The sequence below is a fragment of the Pundamilia nyererei genome, unplaced genomic scaffold, assembly GCF_000239375.1.
Source record: "Pundamilia nyererei isolate P.nyererei 1_Seehausen unplaced genomic scaffold, PunNye1.0 scaffold00072, whole genome shotgun sequence".
NCBI classification, from domain to species: Eukaryota; Metazoa; Chordata; class Actinopteri; order Cichliformes; family Cichlidae; genus Pundamilia; species Pundamilia nyererei.
Window position 1 is genome coordinate 2,650,595 of NW_005187473.1, and position 22,715 is coordinate 2,673,309.

Below are 22,715 nucleotides of genomic sequence, written 5' to 3' on the forward strand. Positions count from 1 at the left end.
TTGACTTTTAGTCAACTTTAAACAGACCTCACAAAAGGCTGATGTGGCTGGATCAGTAGTCTGATTTAAGTACGATACCTTTGGCCAGGGATTAATCTGGTACATCGCTTCACTGCAGTCTTACGTATTTTCCCCACACCTGAATAAAAAATACTGATATATACAAATAACAGCTTCAGCTGATGCAGCCTGACTCAATCCTAAATGTTCAGCACACAGAGACACAGAGGTACCGTTTAAAGTTTAGTGTTAACCTGAGTCACTGATCATTTGCAGTATTACAGAGTCTGGCAGTCTTTGCATGATGTCCACCACTGTAAGTTTCTAGCTGACTCTCAGGTGTGACAGGTGTGCCAGCAGGAAAGAGTAATAATAACCTGCATCCTGAGGTTTGTCATGCAGGATTAAAGAAGCCAGGCTTTGTTCACACAGCTAGGATTGTATTTTACACTGACCCTGGGTCAGTATAAGTATCATACAGTTTAAACGAAGCACTGAAACTTGCACATATTTATTACAGATGCACTGAAGCTATAAAAGTTTTGATCAGTTAGCTGGCTTGAAGCATTCAGGTGTGCCTTAACAGAATGCCATAATCTTTCCAGGAGTGGATGTCCCAGCAAATTCACTCCAAGCTCAGACCATTGAATGCTCAGATAAAATTGCAAAACTCCCAAGAGTTACATCTCAGACTCTACGGGCACATTAGAGTTCATGAGAGTATAATCAGAGAAAGGCTGAACAAATATAGCTTGTTTGGAAGGGTTGACAAGAGAAAGTGTGTTCTTTCTAAAAATAACATAACAAGACAGCTTTGTTATGGAAAATAAATATCTGAATATATTGCAAGACTTCTTGAACAATGTCCTTTGGAAAGACCGGACCGAAGTGGAGATTTGTTTGGTGAAAATTACAGCACACCTCATATCAACTTTCAAGCATGGTGGTGGAATGGTGATGATTTGAGCTTGTTTGTCAGAACCAGGATGTGGGTACTTTGCAGTCATTAAGTTGACCATAAACTCCTGTAAACCAAAGTATTCTGGAATCAAATGTGAGGCCATCTGTCTGACAGCTGAAGCTTGGCACAAACTGGGTCATGCAACAGCACCCAAACACAGCGGCATAAAAAGAATCAAAGTGCTGCAATGGCTCAGTCAAAGTTCAAATCTCAACTCGATTGAAAGGCTGTGGTGGAAACTTAAGAGAGCTGAGCATGAATGAACACCCTCGAACTTCAATGAACTGAAGCAAGAGTGCAAAAGAAGAATGGTTCCTCAACAGTGATGTGAGAGACTGTTAAAGCCATACAGAAAACAACTGCTTCAAGTTATTGCTGCTAAAAGTAATTCTGCAAGCTCATGTATCACAGGGCTGCATGACTGTAACATTTTATGTGATATGTTTATATCACATTTTATCAGTGGGATGTTTCCAGAGTTATAAATGTATTTTATGTTATTTATATGGAACTAATTCATAAAAACAGTGACCTCAGGGTTTATATTGTGAGGTAAAGACTAAACAAGATTAGAAAGTTGAGCCTGCTCAACCCACTGAGCCATTCCAGCACCTGAAGTTGGGCATTTTATCATTTTATCCATAAGGTATACTTAATTTTGGAGCCAGACTCAAGCCACTGCAGTTTTCAGCACTTCTCACTGGTTTGGTTAAAATAGATGAGACAAAAACTGTTTTCATTGGGATGTACTTACTTTTTCACATCTTCCGACAGAAACTGTTTTTGTATACTTTTGCCTGAATGGCCCGAATGTGTAATTAATCATGTCTGTCACAGCTTTGTGGTTGATTTAAAAAAGAAAAAATCATATGCGACAACATGAGTTTATCATTTATTTATTTAGAATTAATTCTCTGGTTTGTAACATACAAGCCTGTTGTACAAGGAATCTTACAGAGAGGTACAACTTTTTACATTTGACTCTGTCATGTACGTCGGCTCGGATTTCCACTTTGATATTCAAACAAGGGAGACGTTGCTCTCATAGCTTAAGTCAGTGTCAGATCTGAAATGTCAAGAGTAGCATTAAAGGATACATGACAGTCCACAACCTCGTCAAATCACACTATGTACTATAACCACCCAACCGATGAAAGATAAGTTAAATGATCACATCATCAGGGTATACTCAGTACAATTTTCAGTCATTCAAAATTCCCATTGAGCTGTATCACTTGAATATTTGTCCATGCATACATAGGTATATTATACGATAAAAAATATAGCATTTGGAATAAATACTGTAATCTTAGAGCAAACTGTCAGACAATACTTGTTATATACTTTTCACAATACTGTATGTACATATACATATATTTGGCTGGATTTACAGGAACAGATAACATACATATTTAGTCCTATGTGAAACAGATTTGGTTTCAATTCTTTGGTGCTCATGTGAAACCTTATAATATCTGGGTCACAGGGGATTAAACATATAGATTTTCATAGAGACTTATACGCAGGCACGGAAGACCAGATTCACCAGATAATTCTCGCAGCGCCCTCCCGATCATCCTTTGGCTGTCTGCAATGCAGGAAGCTACGGCTGTACAGACTCTTATTTTTGTTCCTTCATACACAGACAGTCAGTGATGATCAGATGCGCTGCACAGAGTTAACATTGAGATTTACTGATGTTGTGTGAATGCAGCGTCGTTGTGGAGAGAACCTGTGCTACTTTGTGAGCCCCCACAAATACTTATCTGATTACGAAGTCAGTGTGAAAAAAGGTATTTTCTTGTGTAAATGTACTATATAAGTCAAAGTATATAGATCTATATAATATACTTCATTTAAAATGAGTCCTGCGTCATGGTCAGTCTACATATTTTTATATTTGTGTCCGAAAACATTAACTAGAATGACAAACCCCACTGCAAAAACCCCCCCAAATTAATACCAATTAAGACAAAATGGTAATGTATTCCAATGACATGATGTATCACTATGGCCACAAATATTCAACTGCTAATCCAGTTTTATTAATAAATGATAATAACAGCTGATAGGTTTGATTTGTCTGTATGCTAGAAAAATGTTCAGTGTTTCCTTTTGTTAGCTGTCTGGAGTGTAGCTTTTTTTCTTTTGTAAATTCAGACTGGATCATGGTCATAGGTCACATATATGGCAGTTGTTAAAGTAGTAAGTGGTATTCCCCTTTAAATCCCACCTCCAACTCTTTAAAAAAGAGAACAAAGATCAGAGTAGTCATAAATATGATCATAATCAGGTGAAAAGAGAGGCTTACAATGAACTTGATCGATTTGCCTATCAATTTTCTTTTCTAATTTAGGCTTACTCCCCCTATTTCCTTTGCAGTCCATGAACTACATGAATTATCTAAAATTAATAATAATAATAATAATGTTATATTACAGATCATTTTATGCCATTCTGTTGTATCATTTCAGCATTTCATTTAACTGTAAACATACGGGACTGTTTGACATCAGCAGCGGTCACTGAGTGGGAAACTGTAAACTTTATTTTAAAGACCGCTACTCCTGCTTTATATTAGCTCAGGAATACGAACGTAGGTTTGCGGTACAAAAACATCAACACTGTGGAAAACATCTTATGTCCTGTGTTTTCTGATTAAGGCTCGACCAAGGTCACTCACTCGACCTACTTTATGACTGACAGTAAGGTAGTATTCAATTGCTATTGCTTCTTAAAACGCAAACCCAAGTCCCAGCCCTACCTTCAACCCAAACCTCGGGTCAGATTTACCATGTTGTCTTACCGTTTATGAAATGAGACCTCACGAAAGCAAGGACGAGACGATGTGTCTCGCCACGCGTAATATATATAACCAGACTCATTCCAATGTCTGCCACATCCACTGACAGTCTGTGTCTGTTAGTCGTAAAGCCCATGCCAGTGTATTTAAACTTGCTACATTAATTTCCTGGAATGTGTCACAGCCAGCCTGACATTCATTGTGCATTTTGTAGCAGTTGCATACATGGTTTGATTTTAAAACGAGTAGGCGAACAAGGCATACAATATATTTGAACTGAAGGCGGGAGATGCAGAGAAAGAGAGAGTCGCTATGAGAACAGACAGTGCTACAACATACTGCTGTTTAGTACTATAAGACAGCCAGTAGGGGGAGTAAACGTATTGGCATGCAGTACAATCTTCATAACAGAAGAGCGTTATCTTTCTTCAGCCTGGTCATGTTGTGGTTATAAAAAATAGTTTAATGTCCCACAGAAAGGATTTGTTTCTCATTAACACACAGCTGATGAGCACCCATGTCCCATATGTGAAAAGCGATGGGTAGTACGGCAAAAACGATACACTGAATGTCAAATATATTCTGTTATAAGTTATATTCTGTTATTCAAATTCCTAATGAATGCTTTTCGGAGATATATAATTTCATCTGGACACCAATATTATAGAGGACTATTTACGAAACACATCAACAATTTAAAAAAAAAAGTGCAGTAGAAAATACAGTTTTTGTGAGTATAATCTATTCTACATAAAGTATGTCCTCAATAATGGCTTATGTCCAAATACGTAAAGACTGATTTCAATGTCATGAAAGGGAAAAAAATAGAAATAATGTATTATTTCATATTCTATATTTGCAAAGGTAGGTCATGTGCTTAGTATTTTGCTTTAAGAGTTAGCTGATGATAGGAAGCAGCAGTTCAGAGGCTCTCTCTGTCCACTTGCTAGGCCGCCCAATGTGTTGTCCTGCTTTATAGTCTCACCCTGTGTCCTATTTAACATCCCGTCAGTCACACATGACACTGTGGAAACGTCTTCTCATCAGGCTGTCGGGACCCTCAGCTGTGGACCTGAGCGGTTGATGCAGCATATCCATCGACACCCACCAGCATTACTGGCATAGACGTGGAAGAAAAGCTCCTGCCACGTCTTATGATGTCTGCAGTATCACCGTGTGTTTATTTCAGTGTTTTTGTTCCCCACGTTGGCGGCCACGGTTTACGGAAACAGAGCAGTTGAGCGGTTGAATGGCGAGCTGGGATGGTTTGGAGAACTCTGACTCAGTGGAGGTCTGTGGTGCTTGTGGACTCAGAGGTTTGGACCTCAGCGTTGGCCTTCAGAAGGTCAATTATGTCTTGTTGAGAGGCTCCTTCTGCCACCAACAGAGCCGTCTGACCGTTCTGGGGGGAAAAAAACAGACATTTCAAAACACTGCAGTGACTTTTTTGAACCACACAGTGGCAGTGTTGTTTTGGGCTAAACATATTCTCTAGTAACTGAACATCAGGAGTATGGTGCATGCTGAACCTGCCCTAACTCTGTATACTAAAAAACCCTTTTTACATCCTACAGCAATTGTCTCTGATATAATAAAGGTTTTAAGCCTGGGATGTTTTGTATTGATGTTAAGCTTAATACAAGTAAACCTTGCATTTTGCTTATGAAACATATGTAAGAAAATTTAGAGTATTTTTTTGTGTATTTTCATCTTGTGTTGTTACTTATTGCACAGGCAATATGATAAAGTAGCGACAGGGATAACACACTGTGACCAGTATGTGATTGATCTCTTGAAAATGCACTCAAATATCTAATCACTGCCACTGTCACCTACTTACTTATTTGATCATCTTTATTTTCTTGCAAGCATATTTTTAAAAATTAACATGCACAGATTACAATAATGTTTTGTTTTTTTTAATGCAGCAAAGTTAAATAAATAAACGCTGTCGGGCTTGTGCTGTAATTATGTACCGTGCGAGGATTTATGGCAAGCACTCAAGTCGCGCTCTACCAGCAATTATCAGAAATAAGAACGCTTATCGGTGCTTGCGTCCTTACGGATAACAATCTCCCCAACCCGCTGCCACAAACGCTCTTCAGAATGCAATCACTTGCAAGAACATCTCCTTACAGTTTAAGAAATGCGCTTGATGCCAAGACGTCAGTCAAATGATACAGCTGACAGATCTGCAATGTCAGGATTCTGCAAGAATATTTTTGCAGATTACCTTTGTGTTTTTTCCTCCTTCTTTTAATTCTATTAGGCCACATCCTGAGACATGAGCATAAATGTTCTGTATCACATACGGTGCCTACTTTTAATGTTGTTTTGGGGTAAGACGCAGCACGGTATTTGTTGCAACACTGTTGCTACTCTTCCTGTGGCATTTACGAAGACTCACCTCCACACCTGCATCCATCCTGTTTTTGCCACAGGACACTAAGTGTCTTTGCTCTCCATTTAACGCAGCCAGTCCATTTGCCTCTGTGTTTCTAGGACTGCTCTCATTACAGAAGTGCTTCGGCAGCGTAAAGCACCGGCCATGATGTGATCACTCTCTGACTGGGGAATCTACAAACTGGAGAAATCAATGCACCAGGCTGAACAATCAATCTACTTTGTGTGGGCCAGCCATCAGTTCCCATATCCCTATAACCTTACTGAGAGCCCACAGTCTCCATTTTTGAGCGAACCAGGTGGTAAAAGCCATGTGACCATTAGTCGAATGTGAACAGCGAAGAATTACGTGCTGAAATTAATTGTTGAAAGTCTCATAAACGAGAAGTAAAACATCTACAAGTTTACAACAAGCCACTAAATGGCCTGATTTTAACTGCACAACCTAAAGCTATACCTTATCTTTGAGGCTGGTATCACAGCGACCTGTCTCCAGCAGCAGGCGAGCGATGTGCGTGTGCCCGTGCTCGCTGGCACACATCAGGGCCGTCGAGCCCTCGCGGTCCTGGGCATTTACATCCGCGCCGCAGCTCAGGAGCAGCTTCACCATGGCAACGCGGCCATGGCTCACCGCAAGCATGAGTGCTGTCTGGCCCGCCTAGAAAAAGAGTGAGAAAAACAGAGATTAGAATTAAACAGTGAGAGGGCAGGAATGATGGGAAGATATGTATATCTTACATGCAGACAGAGAGAGAAAGTGACGAGTTAAATAGTACATTAACTTGTTATACAAACATGCATAAATTTTCGTTCTGGTGACCTTGATTTGCTTCTGCAGTCCTTTTCATGATTCCTGTATGGTTTCCACTAAAGGATGTCTTGCAGTTGAGGACATGTATTTACTTCCTTTTTCTATTTTATTTTATTTGTACAACACACCAAACTGTTTGATATCCGTTTTATTTTTAGTTCATCCAGCGCCTAAGTGCAACTGCCGTCTGTATACACACCTGTCTGGAGCGTGCGTTGACATCTCCCACTTTCAACAGTTGCTGTGCCACTTCAAGATCATCGGGGCTCTCAGCAGCCGTCAGAGCAGCCAGCATCACTGGAGTATAGCCTGCCTTATTGAGATTGTCTGTTTCGCACAGGCCTGAATGTACACAGAAAGTGATGGAGTGAGTAAAAGAGATGAGAAACAAAACGTTTCCACAGTTATAATCTTTTAGTTTTTTAGTTGGATTTGTCGTTCTGTGTGCCTTTCCGTCTCACCGGTATCCAGCAGCAGTTTGACCACAGGGAAGTTGGAGTGTGACACGCTGTAGTGAAGAGCCATATTCCCATTGCCGTCTGTCAAGTTAACAACATATGGCAGGAGAGTGGGTGTGGTCATCCCCACTTGTCGCAGGTATAATCTGACAGTATCTGCCTGCGAGTCCTTTTGACTGGAGACTCTGAACCACTCCTGGTAGAGCACCACTAAAACCTGGCGCTGAGGAGAGAGACAGAAAACAATGGAAAAACAAAAACTTACCATAGTAAAGCGGGGTTCGATTTTATTAAGTCCAATCAAAGAAATCCTTACCATTTCTTTATCTGGGGATGAAACCTCCTCCATGCGGTCCTTTACATAAAGGCATGCATCTATAAACCCCTTGTCGACTTTTCCCCTGAAAACCAAAACCATACAACACAGCAGGGATTAAGTATGGCCAAGCCAGCTTCTGTGGTTCATGTCTAAATTCTGTCAGAAATGATAACAAGAAAATACAAGAAAAAATGGCTTGCACGCCTCCATGGCTTACTCACATCACTCAACAGTCTGACACATTGATAGCACACGCAAACCTCAACAGTTACAGTTTGCTCTGATTCACTACCCATTAATATCCAGAGAGCGCTCAAACTGGCCATCCATCACGCAAACTGAGCATCAAGCCTGAGTGGGTCACAATGTGACCTGTACTAGCTTTCCAGCTATAACACCTATACACATATAGAAGCACATCCTGCACGTACCCACAGGAATGATCAGACAGGTGCTGAATGATGAGTTAATATAAGTCCTGCTTTCTCCTCACTGCGTGGGCCCATGGCCATCAGCCCTGTCTGCATACCTGAGACTGATAAGTGATCAGTCAATGACAGGGAAGACAACACTGCTAGTTATTTGCTTTGTCCTAGAACAAAGTACGTCTGTGTGACTATTGAGCACCCTTAATCAAGGAGTTTAGTTGCAAGTTGGAATATGTGTGTGCTTGTGTGAAGCTTACAGTGTACTTGCGGCGACAAATGTTGCCATTTTATTATTGTACGATCTACTGTGCAATATAAAGCGCCTTGATGTGACTGTTGTTGTGATTTGGCGCTATATAAATAAAACTGAATTGAATTGAAATGTCAGTTTAGTGTGTATATATATTACAGACACATTTATGGCGATGAATGTGCACAAGATTTAAAAAAGCATGAGTGTGTATTAACTGAATTCCCATGCATGTAAGTCAAAGTCCCAATGTAATGCCTCCGGTGCATGCATGAAGCATTATTCAGCGCCTGTCCTATACCAACTATATCAGATAAGGCTGCATACGAATGACTGTTCCAATATTTGTACCTGTGAGCAGAGAATGCAGTTTCTATTTAGAGAATTTACACACATAAATATTTAGTAACATTTAACACTAAAAACCATCTTGTGTTTAAAATTAAGTATTTACCAGCGATATAAATTCAGAAGTTTAACAGTTTGAATCTGAGCCTTCAGTAGTTTGATCAAGGTGTTGATAGGTTTTTTAAAAGGTTACGTATTGCTGTCGGTGTCGAAATAAATGTTTAATACAGCGTTGTCAATTTAAAGATTAATCATTTAAAGATAAAGATACCATTTAATATAGCACGGCTCTTTTTATAATGGCCAACAAACTTCTATATAGCTTGATTTACTGGCAACTGCTTTGTTAATTGATAAGTTGTGAATTTGTTTTTTCTTTCAGGGTGTAAAGGTAATATTGTACCGTTCACAGTGCCTGTGATAACTAAGTAGCATAAACCAGAAAAAATCTAAGCTTGATCCATCAATATATTTATGCTGGCTGTAGTCATAAAATGAGGGAAATAAAGTGAAAAACTTGCACTAAAATCAGCTAATTTAAGTTTGCGTGCAGGGGGAGAAAACTTGTGGAGCGGTCTAGAGCTCTTCAGGAGTGGAGATATGGGCATTTAGGTGTACAATGGTGAAGTGCAAACTGCCTCCAGGGCAAAAACAGGAGCATAACAAGGATAACAAAAGCTTGGCTCTGCACAGATATGTCAGCAAAGGTAATGAAAAACCCAAAGTGATATTTATATGATATAAGCTAAATGCATGCTGACCCCAGTCCTGCAGCCAGAGCCTGAACTTCAACAAGTAACAAAAGCAGCTTTAAGCCTCAGTTTTTCGCTGTATGTGTTTGTACAGTAGAATTACTCTGTTGATTGCTTTAAAGCCTTTTTGGCTGGTTTTCATTTTTGCTTTGTGTTGATGGTTTTGTGCTCATAACATAAGTATATTTGCTGGTCTGTGGAACTGTAGACTGAGGTTTCTATAACTGGTAATTAAGTGCCAATTTGTTTCTGGTCATTGCAAAAAAGTAATGAGTAGTGTAACAAGTAACAAGTGCAACAACTTTTTTGAGTAACAACCCAACAACAAATGTGGTTATTTTTGTTCTATATTTGTAAAATAATACCAAATAGCAGTTCATGGAGAAACCATTTGGTATCATAGCAGACCCAATCCTCAGTTACATTTATGAGAAACACATAAAGTGCAACACGGTAACCGAAGATTATAATTTAAGCTCTGCTGTCGGTCTCACCCTCCAGCCTGCTCTTCCAGGAGCTCCTGGCTACTTTCTGGATCCAGCAGACCTCTTTCAGTCTCCTTCTCTTTAGCCACAGCACCTCCTCCCTCAGTTGGGACCTCTGCATCTTTTCTCTGGGCTTCTGCTCCCTCCTCTGGCTGCTTCTCAGGCTCCTTCTCAGGCTCCTTCTCAGGCTCCTTCTCAGGCTCCTTCTCCACTTCTGGTTCTGAGCTATCTTCCTCTTCTACCTCCACCTTTGACTTCTCATCTCCACTGGACTCTTCACTGGATGTCGTCTCATATCTTAAAGAGAACATAATAAAGATGACAGCAGATTCTATAACAGCTCCACAGAAATCATTCAAATCATTCTACAAGCTAAAGCTAAGTTTGTGCAGCACTAGCAGCATCACTAAGGAAATGTCTAAGCAGGTAAAACTAATATTAAGTCAATGTTAAGTCAGCTCCAGGCAAGACAGGATAAATACTAACAGGTTATTCCCCTCTAGACTTCACAAGTGAGATGAAAAAGATGTTTGCCTTGTGCAGCCTTGCCCTCATATCCTAACATAAACATAATTTAAACATACATAAAAAGCCACAGACATGTTTGAGCACAAACATAAGCAGCCTTGAACAACATACAACCTTGTTCGTTGAGAAAAGGTTAACGATATGCTGCGGAGGCTGCTGGAGTAGCATGTATATAAGTGTGATTACTGGGGCGCATCATCAAGTCACCTCTGTAAGGCCAGTGATCAGATAAGGTTATACTGAATACCACTGATTCAGACTTCTTGTAGACACACAGAGACAAACTGAGACACCACAAGAGACGTTCAGGGGCCACAGCATTCTCGAGATTCCAGAGGAGCTCAAGGGAGAGCAGAGATAGGTTAGACTATACAAAGAGAAGAAGTATGAACAGCAGACCACTTCCTGCTGTGGGCAGAAGCCTAAAGATAGTCAGAGAAAATATTGTTGCCTGACATGTTTGCCTCATTATAAATAACATCTGCATATTTCAGGATTGGGTGGGCGGAAGATGGAAATGGTCAAATATTTATAGAGGTTGAAACGAAACCAAAAGAGATGTACACTAGATGTCAAAAAGTTTTATATAATCTAATTTATTAAACCTATTATACCAAGTTTATAAGGAATAGATTCTTGCAATACCATAAAAAATCTGTTACGTGTTCTTCTAAATGTGGGTATGTTTGCAGATCATTGTGTTGAAGGGAGGAAGGAATGGACTACACCACAACAGTCTGCAAAAACACTGCAAAGGTGAGCAGGTCATAAAACAGTGAAGCCCAGGAATGTAAGAGCAGGAACACGGGAATAAAACAAATGCTATGCATGGCAGCCATTTCTGTCATATGCAGGAGATTAAAATAGCCAGGAATTTAAAACAGAAACTTTTTACGTAAGTGATGAGAAATACTGTAAATGACCACAACAGGATATGAAATCATGCTGTAAGCATGACCTAACAACAAATGCAACTTTATAGCAAGTCTTTGTGCCCAAATTTTACTTTGAAGGTTAGTTTTCTCATATCTTGTAGTTTTCCTGCTTTTCCTGCTTTGTTGTTGTCTACCTCATTAGTAGGTAAATCACAAGAACCAATATTTATCTTCTCGATAACAAAACTTTGAAAACACAGTGGTACTTTTTTTCCTTTTCCAGTAGTTTAGATAAAGTTAGTTTAGTTGTTTAAAGAACAGGATACGCGGATGCTAATCGATGCTAAAAAATTGCTAACACATTACATACCCCTTTGCAATATTACCCAGCACAGCAGCTTAGACAAGAAGCCTCTCACTCCACTAGCAGCTAACCACTTGAGCAGCAGCACAACAAAGTCTGCAAAGCATCTTAAAGATGACACCGTAAAGATATTCTTTATGAAGAATTTTTCAGGTCAATAAAGCCTGAAAAACATTTAAGTATAGTGAAGTTATATAATTGAGACAGAAAAACCACTTAACTGAATTACTGAACTGCTCTTGAGTTTTATTTCACTAAAATACAATTCCTTCCTTAGATTTAATAACAGAAAATTGCACTGTGAGCAATGCCAGAAAAAAATTGAGAACCACTGCCATCCCCATACTTTAAATTCATAAACACACACACACACACTTCAACCAGCATCAGCAAATGCTGACATAAGCACGCTAGCACAATCACCTAGGTGCCATCAACAGAAACTATGCATGCATATCACATAATCTAAACACACATTAATGCAGGCATATTAGCACACCAGCAGAAGCAGCAGCAAGGTCAGATTCAGGACAACGTGTCTTTAGTGAGCCTGACAAACAGCAAGAAGCAGATGTCTGAAGTACAGCTTAATATCCAAGTTTAAAACAGTGACAAAGCTGATGCATACATGGCTAAATGACAAAAGATTAACACTGCTGCACAGACATTTTTTTGTCTTGAATGAAAAGAGTGTTTGTTGCGAATGGACCTCATGTAGCCTGAAATACAGCTGCATGAAAATCCAAACTGTCGCCTGTGGATTTCTACACACAAAGATGAAGAAATCAAATAACATCAAATCAAATTTCTCAGACAATCCTGTATCTTTTGCTCTTTCTGAATTTTTTCACATAATGTGTGGTTATGTGGATTAACCACAACATTGAAAAATACATTTGTGGGTAATCCATCAAACTTGAAGCCCCTTTGCATACAGTAACACATCAAACCTAATAACAAATACTTTTAATGAACTAAATCAAGATAAAAGGGGATTTTTTACATTAATCAGAAGTGGCAACACATTATTTTTCCTAAAAAGCATGAAAATATAAGTGCACAAAACACATTTCAGCCCACACAAAGATATAAATCACAAAGAGATTGGACGATGACTAAAAATAAGATTTTACCCTCCATTCACCCCCACAAACTTCAGGTTTTTCTTGGCTCCCTTGTTCCCCTGCTTGCTTGCTCCACCATTTTTCTTCATGATGGATTTGAGACCTAGTGAAGAGGAGGACAGAGCGAGAGGCAGAGGAGAAGATGAAAAATAAAAATGAGGAAAGTAAAAATTAATAGGGTTTCTGTGGAATTTGGGTGTGTGCATGTATATTTTGTGTGTGTGTTCAAGTTCAAGTTATTTGAAACATCCTCACAACTAAACAGTGTGACATGAGTCAGAGGACTTCACAGTGTCTCAGTGTTTTAAGATCTGTCACCTTTACAGGCTTATGGTTAGAATAAATACAGCCCCGTAACATCAGTGATGCAGGTTTTTGAGCTAAGTACTGATAATGAGCCCAAAGGTCCATTTCTTCTTTAGTACGGAGGAGGCGGTATCCTTTATTTCACATTTTAAATCATCTGACTACAGAACAGTTTTCCACTTTTCCTCATTACATTTTAAATGACCTTTGGCCCAGAGAAGATGGTGACGTTTCTGATTCATGTTCACAGCTTTCTTAAGTTTTAACCTACATTTGTGTATGGCTTCATGAACTGTGTTCACAAAGATTTCTAGAAGTGTCCCTGAGCCCATGCACTGATTTCCATGACAGAATCATGCCTGTTTTTAAAGGTCTGCCACCTCAATCACAAGCATCAAGCAACCAATATTTTGAGCCTTGTCCCGTGCGCACAGAGATTTCTCCAAATTTGCAGAATCTTTTGATAATATTATGCACTGTAGATGATGTCTTTGCAATTTAGCATTGAGGAACATTATTCTGAAATCATTCTCCAATTTATAGATGCAATTTTTTTGCAAACTGGTAAAATGTTGCCTCTCTGCGATGTTCTTTTTTATACCCAATCATGTTACACACAAGTTTATTATAAACTTTAGTCCCAAAATGCTCCTCTAGCTCTTTTTTTAGTACCACTTACTTTTCCAGCCATTGTTGCACCTACCTGAACTTTTTTGACACTTTACTGCTATCAAATTCAAAATGAGCTAATAATGTTTCATTTGATATGGTTTCTACATCCCATTATGAATAAAATATGGGTTGATGAGATTTGTAAATCATTGTATTTTGTTTATATTTACATTTGCACATAGTACACTTACATTTACATTGTTATTGACTTTTATCTCATTAGGTAACAGACAACAACAATTTGCAAACGGCGACTGTATTTCTTTGGGCTAGTGTTATAAGTATGTCTGTCTGCTTGTTTCTGTGTGCTCTTGTGTCTGTATGTGAATGTCAGTGATTTTGAGCCTGGAAGATATTGGGAAAAACACAACGAGTAAGTACAGCCAATCAAATGATGTGGAAAGCTTGTGTTAACACAGAACAGAAAAGCTAGAGCCCCATTTGCTATACTCTATACAAAGACAACAATTAAGACTGCTGAACTGAAATCTAAAGCACATACTTCAGTTTTTAATTAGATTTAACTTTCCAAGTACACACTAAGGCCTCGAAGTATTCTCCATGGAAATATATACAGGTCAAGACTATACACCTTATTGACAACATCCAACCTTGACTCTGCCAGGCCCATTTATGTATGTAACTGCCCAGGAATTGATTCTGTGTGGGCTCTTATGCTGACTCCCTTTGGCTGTGAGCCCAGTATAGCTGTCTCAGTTGTGCGTGACAGCAGACATGGTGCAGAGTATCTGTAATGTTTTATGCAAGGACACAAGACCGTAGCTTTGAGCCAAAAAATACCAGTTTAAAAAAAATTCCCAGGGACCACCATCTAAGAAGAATGATGCTTTTAGATCTAGTACCTCTCAGGAGAGCAACATGGAGAGGAGGGTTAGAAACATACTTGAAATATAAAAATATCCTTTTCCTAATTCCTAATAAATAAATTAGTTGTGTGATTTAACCCTCCTTCGCTTTGTCAGAGATATTTCACTCAAGGCACAGATTGACTAGAATGAGTGAATTCCTCAATGCAGCAGTAGGCGTTTCTTTTTAACACACACAGAAGATGATAAGACGTTTAAAAGGCCACACTGGGAAACTTCACATCAGCCATAGGCACCTCAGAAATGGGTCTGAAATACGCACATCTCAAACCTGACTTAAAAACACTCCTGTACCACACTGTGCTCCCGGCACTGAACTGTAGATGAACTTTGAAAATAAAATATGTGTGTGATAGTTGAGCGAGTGAGTACCATGACCAGAAACAGGAGAGACATATCAGGGGAGGGAAGAGAGAGGCGTCATCTGTTTGATATATGTGTGAGGACCGGTGCTTAAGGATCCATTCGACTGTGTACTGTAAACAGATGCTTAACCACACGTGTGAACTTTGCCGTGTGATTCTGTCTTTGCATATATTGTGGGGAACAAGAAATGTGTACGTGTGCTCTTGAAGGTCACTGAACCATGTCATTTTGACAGTTTTTAGTAATGTGTGTTTTTTTCCACTCTTGTATATTACAGAAAAAAATGCCTATTCCCAGCTCCCCATCCCTCACCCCTCCTCCACTCTGCACTTCAGAGTAAAACTGACATTTACTGTAGCAACAGTGCTCAGTGTATTTTGTGCTCTGCGTAATATGTCTTATATTAACAATGCCTGCGCTCTCCAGAAAGAAAAGGCACATCAATTTCAAGATATTAACCTTAAAATAAGTTAAGCAATGTCATTTATTTCTATCGCGATCCTATTACAGCATCTAATCTCATGACTAAGGCACACTAAAACTTTTGTAGTACTTTTGTAGTACAGTACTATTCATAGAAGCAAGAGAAGTGATAATTTGACAGCATATCAACTTGAGTATAATGTTCCCAGTAATTGAATGGGAGCAGTGTGGTTTCAAGTTGCAATGAAAAAAATCTGTGCTGTGAACGCACCATTTGTAAGAGTTTGCTGGTATGCAGGGCTAAGATGCGCCTATACAAGTGAAACCATGGATATTTGTCTAACCACACTGAAAATGTTTGGCTGTTTCTGCAGGAGTTCTTTTTAGGGAGAGAAGTCAATGTTTCAGGCTAATGAGCTGTACACATTTATAATACTTCATGACGATTATAGATCATAAGGGACATGTTGTAATGAAGCGGCATGGATAATGCATCATTATGCTCCTTGAAAGGATTTATTCAGTGACTATAAGAGAGAAATGGCTTTAGCTAATACAAATAGGTGAGCAGCTATCAGACAGATGAACCACGGGCCTACCTTGTTCTTGCTGTTTGCTGGCAGCAGCCGCTTTCTGGCTTGGGGAGTAGAAGGCAGAGAGGACACTGAGGGAGCTGACCAGTTGGCTCTGAATGGAGCTCATTTTGGAAGTACCAGGTTTCCCCGCTGGTTTCCCTGTCGCTGCTGCTGGTGGGGCTGCTTTCCCCGCTGGCTTGGCTGACGTTGCCTTTCCAGCCTCTGCTCTTTTCCCTGTCGTCTTTTTCTGTGTGCTCGCGCTCTCCTGCTGGCTGGCTGTTTGCTGAGTGCCAGAGCTGCTTCCGAGATGTGCCCACTGCTCTCCTAGCAGCCCCGTTATCCGAGTTACAACTTGACCCAAAGCTGCAGGCGATGTTGGTGATTCGCTGGAGCCTCTTCGAGGAGGCTGGGCCTCCCCGGTGTCGCGACGTGAACCCTGGGCTTCGCTTGAGCCACGGCGCTGAGCTGCTTCACTGGAGCCTCTGCGCAGTGACTGTGTCTCACTGGCATCTTTCGGAGGGGCCTGAGCCTCACTGGAGCTTCTACGTGAACCCTGAGGTTGAGTTTGAGCATCGCTTGACGCTTGGCGAGGTGGTTGGGTCTGGGCTTCTCCCGATCCCCGTCTAGGAGTGTGTGATGCACCAGACACCCTCTGCGGTGCTTTCAGCTCTTTTGAGTCCCGCCGAGGTGCAGAAGTTTGAGATTGCGCTTGTATTGATTTAGGCCTGACTTGGACTTCACTAGAGCCCGGACACACGGCCTGAGTCTCAGACTGAAGTCGAGATTCAGACTGCTTCTCTCCAGACCCTCCAGGAGGTTTCTTTGCTATAGTGTGGACCTCAACCTGAGGCACAGACGGTGTTTGATGTTTTACCTGTGTTTCAGAGAGCTGTTCTGGGGACCGAGCTTCAAGCTGAGCTGCACTCTGTTCCTGCACCTGGGGCTGGGTTTTCGTCTGCGGCTGGGTCTGAGTTTCACTGGATCCCCTACGAGGACGCACAGGCACCACCTGAAGTTGAGGAGGTGACGGCTGAGTTTGCTCCACTGAGGGTTTCCTGCCTCTTTGTGGTCTTACAGGAGCTGCTGTCTTCACAGCTGAATTCCCCTCAGTTACTGCAACAGTGTCAGCGGCTACAGTTTCTTTGACTGCTGCAGACATAACCTCCCCGGCTCCTGTTTCTTTCTTCTCTGTAGTCTCAAGGGCAGCTGGGCTTGTTTCAACCACTTCTGTAATTTCTTTTGTTTCTGAGTCATCTTGTTCAGAACTCACTTTAATCTTATTTTCTTCTGCTTTAGCAGCCGAACTGGCGCACTCTTCATTCTTCCTAACAACATCTAAAGTTTTTATGCTTTCTACAGCTGCCGCTGAGCTTTCTGATAAAACCTCAGCAACTAAACGTTCACTCTCTCTTTGAATTCTTTCGTATGTTTCCCTGTCTTCTGTTCTTTCGCTCACCACGACTTCGTCTCTTTGGCTGCCTGTGTTCTCACTCACTTGACTCTCTGCTTCTATACCTCTGGCTGGGTTGTTGTCATGACGTCTCTCCATCTCTGTCTCAGTCTGCTGGTCTGCCCTCTGGGCTACCTCTGTCTCTGTCACTCTGTCCACAGTGCCCACCCTTTCTGTCTCTGTCCCTCTGTCAACACTGCTGGCCCTCGGTCTGTGAGGATGGTCCGTCACCATCTCGCCTTCTGTTTCTGTGACTTGGTTTACCCTTTCGGCCACGGGGGTCTCGGTCATCTGATCCAGGGTGATGATGCTCTCGGTTAGTGTGCCTCGTTCCATGCTGTTGGCTCTGGGCCTCGGTGGACTTGTCGCTGTTATCGCCGCCTCCATCTCTGTCTCCTGGTCATGCGTGTCAGCTTTTCCCGTCACTGGTCCTTGATCTGTACTTTTAGTCTCTTGTTTTGGCATGCACACTTCAATGCAGATTTTTTCAGTGTCTGTCCCCTGATCTACAGTACCAGGCGATTCTGTCTCTGTTTCTTGGTGGGTAAAATCTATCCTTTCTGTCACTGTCCCTGTGTCAATGCTCTCTCTTCTTGGACGTTCATGTGCGGTGCAAACCTCCACTCTCGTTCCCTCACTCAGTTGTAGTATTCTCTCCTCTTTTAGCTTGTTCTCCTCTATTTGCTGTTTCAAAAGAGCATTAGTGCTCTCTAGCTCCTGGCTAGCCTGAATAAGTTTAGCCTCTAGTACTGTTAGCTTCTCCTGCAACTTCTGCATATCATCTGGATCCTTTGGTTTTCCTTCTTTTGCTGCAGTCTCTGTTTCTTTTAAAGCCACTGTGATAGATAGTAATTCCTCCCCTGAAATGTCTCGTGGCAGTTTTTGCACTGTCTGTCCCAGTGGACTCTCTGTTTCTTTTTGTTTTTCAAGTATGTCCAGCTGCAGTGATTGTCTCTCCACTTCTTGTGCTGACGACATGCTACTTTCTCCTTGTGCCGAGCTCTCCACTTCAGATAGTAACACGTTAGTTTTCTCTGTCTCACCTTGTTTCTCCTTCCCTGCAGCTTGGTTTGATGGCCCAAGACTTGTGTCTTCTAAACGTCCAGTGGGTTGAGTCTTTAGGACTAACTTCATCTCCTGTGAAGGTCTCTGTCCTTGCGATTGATTATTTGTCCTAGAATCGTAACCTGTTGGTACTGTAGCAGATAATTTGGAAGCCTGGGCCTTGGCTTGTGCTTGTAGCTGAAGAAGCAGCTGCTCCCGCTCCTCCCTCAAAGAGCAGATCTGAGCTTTCAGTTCTGGGATGGTTTTGACCTGTTCCTCGAGCTCTCTGACCCGCTTCAGTGCAACAGTAATCTGCTGGTGAAGACCTGCTCGATCTTGGGGAACACAGCGTCTTTCTGTTACGTCTGGTGAAGCCCGGAACATGTTCTCTGTTGAGCCGTTTTCTGGTGTTCCCACGGTACGGTCAGGACTGCTTGAATCTGAACTCTTACGCTGCTGTAGCGTGATGGGCATGCTCGATGCTCTGAGCAGATTTGGACGACTCTGAATCTGAATCCCCCCAGTTTTGTCTTCAGCACCGCGAGCCCCCGCGCCTACTTCATCTTTGGGTTTAGTTGAAACATAGCCAGTTCCTTGACTTGTGGTCCCCCTGCTGCTCTGGCTGGAAATCACGCCTTCATTTGCTCGAAAGTCAAAGATCTGTTGAACCTCTGTCACTCGTGATTTAGGCTTGGGACCCAGGGTAGACGTCCCAGACCAAGTACTGTCCTTTTCCTTTGGGGGAGGCCTTACTCCATGCCCAGGAAGACTAAAATTTCTGGGCAGAGTGCTGAATTTAGGTGGGCCCTTTACCCTGCGCTGAATGTGGACCCTTTTGATTGTGTTGCCTTTTTCAATATCATCAACATACTTGAGGAAATCAAGATCCAGGTGGAAGCCATAGGGAGTCTCCACTGAGTAGGGCAGCTGCTTCCTTTGAACACCACCCTCACTGGCCTTGGACTGAAAGCCATTGGCTGTAAGAATTAACATAAAATGATTCATTAATGAAATAAGTCATTAGTTGGTGCTTATTTTCATACTTCAGTGACTAGTCATAGTAATACTGTAGTATCCGATATGAAAGAACTAAACATGTGCAATTAGTTTACAATAAGAACATGAACCAAATAACACATCATCAGCATTATTAATTCTTTTCACCCCCTCGTGCAACCAGGCTGTACTGTGCCGAACACACAGTGCTTCATTATGTAAAACCCGATCACTTACTGGGAAGTAATTATCATGCAGTGATTGCGCCAAAACAAACTAATCAGCATGTAAAATGCTGCTCATGCTGTGTCAACTTATGAATGCAGTATGAGACGGGGTGGTTATCACCTGAAGGAAATAAGCCCATAGCTGTTTTTGGCCACATGAAAGGAACAGCGAGATAAAAATGTCACCTTTTATGTCATGAATTATATATTAGAATAAAAGCAAAAAATAGAGTCTGACTTATTAAGCTTCTCACAGTTGTTAAAAAAGGTTGCTGCACATGTTAGAAGCAAAGAGGATTGCTTGTTTAACTACAGGCTTGGCGACACTCACCACTTTTCTTGTCCATCATGGGAGGCCGAGTTCTCAGTCATTTACTTGTGTTTGCTAGAGTAGGAGCTAACAGCCTGGGAGAAAAAAAGCAGAAATGAGAGAGAAACATGAGAAACTGAAATATCGCCCACTATTATTATGCAAATAGAACCAAATTCTGCAAGAGTAAATTTATGGCATTTACATCATGCCTTTGGACTTTTTTCAATATCAAGAAAATGGCAGTTCTGTTAAATCAAACAAAACAAACCAAGACAAAAGCATGTGATCTCTGCAGATAAAGGACCAGAAAATTTTTCACAGTGAAGTTATTGCTTTCCAAGATTCTTGTAATATGTTTTCACTGATTTAGTGAAGCCACCAAAATAAGACAAAACAATTTCTTAGAGATATGATATTTTTTTAGATATATAAAACAGGCAGACTTAATACACACAACTGTTATATTTCAACTCTGGCTCTCCACAGTGTATCTCTTATCTTGTCTTCCTCCCCTCACAAGGTTGGATGGCTGCGCCTCCCTGAGCCTGGTTATGCTGAAGATTTCATATTGTCAAAAGGGGTTTTTTCCTTTCCACAGTCACCAGGTGCTTGCTCATGGGGATCCCCTGATTTTTTGGGTTTCTCTCTATTGTTGCAGGATTGCAACTGATTTGGTGCTATCTAAATAAAACTGAATTGAACTACTGTGCCTCATTAGTTTATTTTTATTAGGAAAATGATAAATGGATGCACATTGTATGTTTAAAAATAAATATGCAGTCACATATTGTACAGTCTTGGGTACCCCACTGAAGACGAAAAACATTTAGGTCTGCCAAGAAAAAGCAAGAATTAGTAGCACATTGCAGTTAATTGCAGTGCCGCTGTACCCATTAGCTTAAACTCGCCTTTCGTCAACCTTTAGGATCCACTTAGGTCAGCACAACCGAGGACAAGCTCACAAATGTTTGCATAATTTGTTCCACATGGAGAAGCCAATAAACCAGAGCTGCTATGACATTTCTTTTACAATTAGTTTATTGCACAGTAGACCTATGTGAGAGGGAAAAGAATTCAGAATGTGGAGTCAAAACTTTTAAGGACTAAAAGCTTCTAATAAAATATCCAATACTCACAGTAAAAATAACGGCAATTTGCCCAACTTTGAGTGAGTTGCACAGTTCAAATCCATATTAAATGAACACGAGCAGCTGCATGAGCAGCCAAATATCAGCTCTAAGGCTATTTAGAAAATAGGCACACATTATTCACGCAATTTCCATGCAAATTTATGGCACTGTAGAGGATACCTGCTGCTATGTATGAGACATATAGCACATAAGTGCCCGAGGCTGTGCTTTAATAAGCACTGGAGTTCAAACGTCGACACCTGAGGTAGCTAAGAGGCTTAAATGAGCATTTTCATTATTTTTAGGAGTTCCACAACCATATATGTAGTATATGAATACTACAGATGAGTGTTTTACACTCCTCACTGATGCTCTGTATTCTATAATACCTCTAGCACTCAGTTTCAAGTCACTGCAGACAGCTGATTCGATGGATGCAAAGGTGCAACAGTGAAAGCCATTTTTATTGTTTTGATGCTGTATTTAGATTCAAAGAAGATAAAAGTCTAGTGGGAACATGGAAACGCTGTCTTCTAAGAGGTAGTTTCCCCATTTGTGATGACTTCTTTGACGTGTGGATGAGAACATTAAAAAAAAAAGTCACCCGGATGAAGAATCTCACTACTGACTAACCACTTGTCATTTTTGATCACATTTTCAAGCAACCATGCACCAAATTAAATCACATGTTTGCACCACAAAGTGCTGAGATTATTTTGAAGTAAGTTCGTGGTCTAGTTTGTGGGAAAAATGTGTCAGGCAGTGCCGAGTGAGGACATACTGCAAGGCAAGCATTACATGAGATGGCAATATAATCAATCAAAATGACAGCCAGTCCACCCAGGGACCTAAACAGGAGCTGTGACAAGCTCTGTTTGGCCTCCTGTCCCCTCCTGTGCAGACTGAGCCTTAATAATGAAAAGAAGAGGTGACCTAGAGCAAAGTTGTTGTCTCAGTTACAGATGAACAGATAAACACAGACACACAAAGAGAAACACCGATCATCTGACTGACAGTCGCTGCACACGATCTGACAGGGCGATGGCTACCATGGCAACCACTGCAAATCCACTATTTCTGTGTGTCCCAGGAGTGAGACAAGAGAACGGGCATTCCTGACTCCTCGTGACGCTCAATGCGGCTACAATCACCTCGCTGTCCATAAGGCTTAATTAGCTGATTCGGGAGCAAAAGAATGATGCTGGTAATTGCAGAGCGAAGTACAGGCACACCCCAGTGGCAATTACACACAGTGGGCAGGCAACAAAACCCGCCTTAATTAGATCATTACCGAAGACAGAGGTAGAATGGGGGAAAATGGAGCAGGGACAAGAGAGGGAAGAAAAACAAAAGCTTCAAAATGACAGATAGGTTTGACAAGATGGGATGAGCAGGGTAAATGTGGGGAGGGGGGGGG

The 22,715-nt window shown here is 41.1% G+C and overlaps 1 protein-coding gene across 5 annotated transcripts in view; it reads right to left on the reverse strand.

The window, feature by feature from the left end:
* Window positions 1-1,841: 1,841 nt before the first annotated feature.
* The window catches only part of kank4 (KN motif and ankyrin repeat domains 4), a 77,204-nt gene continuing 56,330 nt past the window's right edge, over window positions 1,842-22,715 (reverse strand). For 4 of the 5 annotated variants that reach the window (XM_005736988.1, XM_005736987.1, XM_005736990.1 and 1 more), the window contains exons 2-10: window positions 20,187-20,260; window positions 16,163-19,609; window positions 12,919-13,012; window positions 10,028-10,315; window positions 7,753-7,837; window positions 7,440-7,659; window positions 7,178-7,320; window positions 6,625-6,825; window positions 1,842-5,166 (exon numbers count right to left, since the gene is read on the reverse strand). In XM_005736988.1, the coding sequence (XP_005737045.1) occupies window positions 5,047-5,166; window positions 6,625-6,825; window positions 7,178-7,320; window positions 7,440-7,659; window positions 7,753-7,837; window positions 10,028-10,315; window positions 12,919-13,012; window positions 16,163-19,609; window positions 20,187-20,205 (4,617 nt within the window). In that variant the 5' untranslated portion in view covers window positions 20,206-20,260 and the 3' untranslated portion in view covers window positions 1,842-5,046. Of the gene's footprint in view, window positions 5,167-6,016; window positions 6,349-6,624; window positions 6,826-7,177; window positions 7,321-7,439; window positions 7,660-7,752; window positions 7,838-10,027; window positions 10,316-12,918; window positions 13,013-16,162; window positions 19,610-20,186; window positions 20,261-22,715 lie in introns of those variants that run through there. The other variant, XM_005736991.1, reaches the window with a different exon arrangement.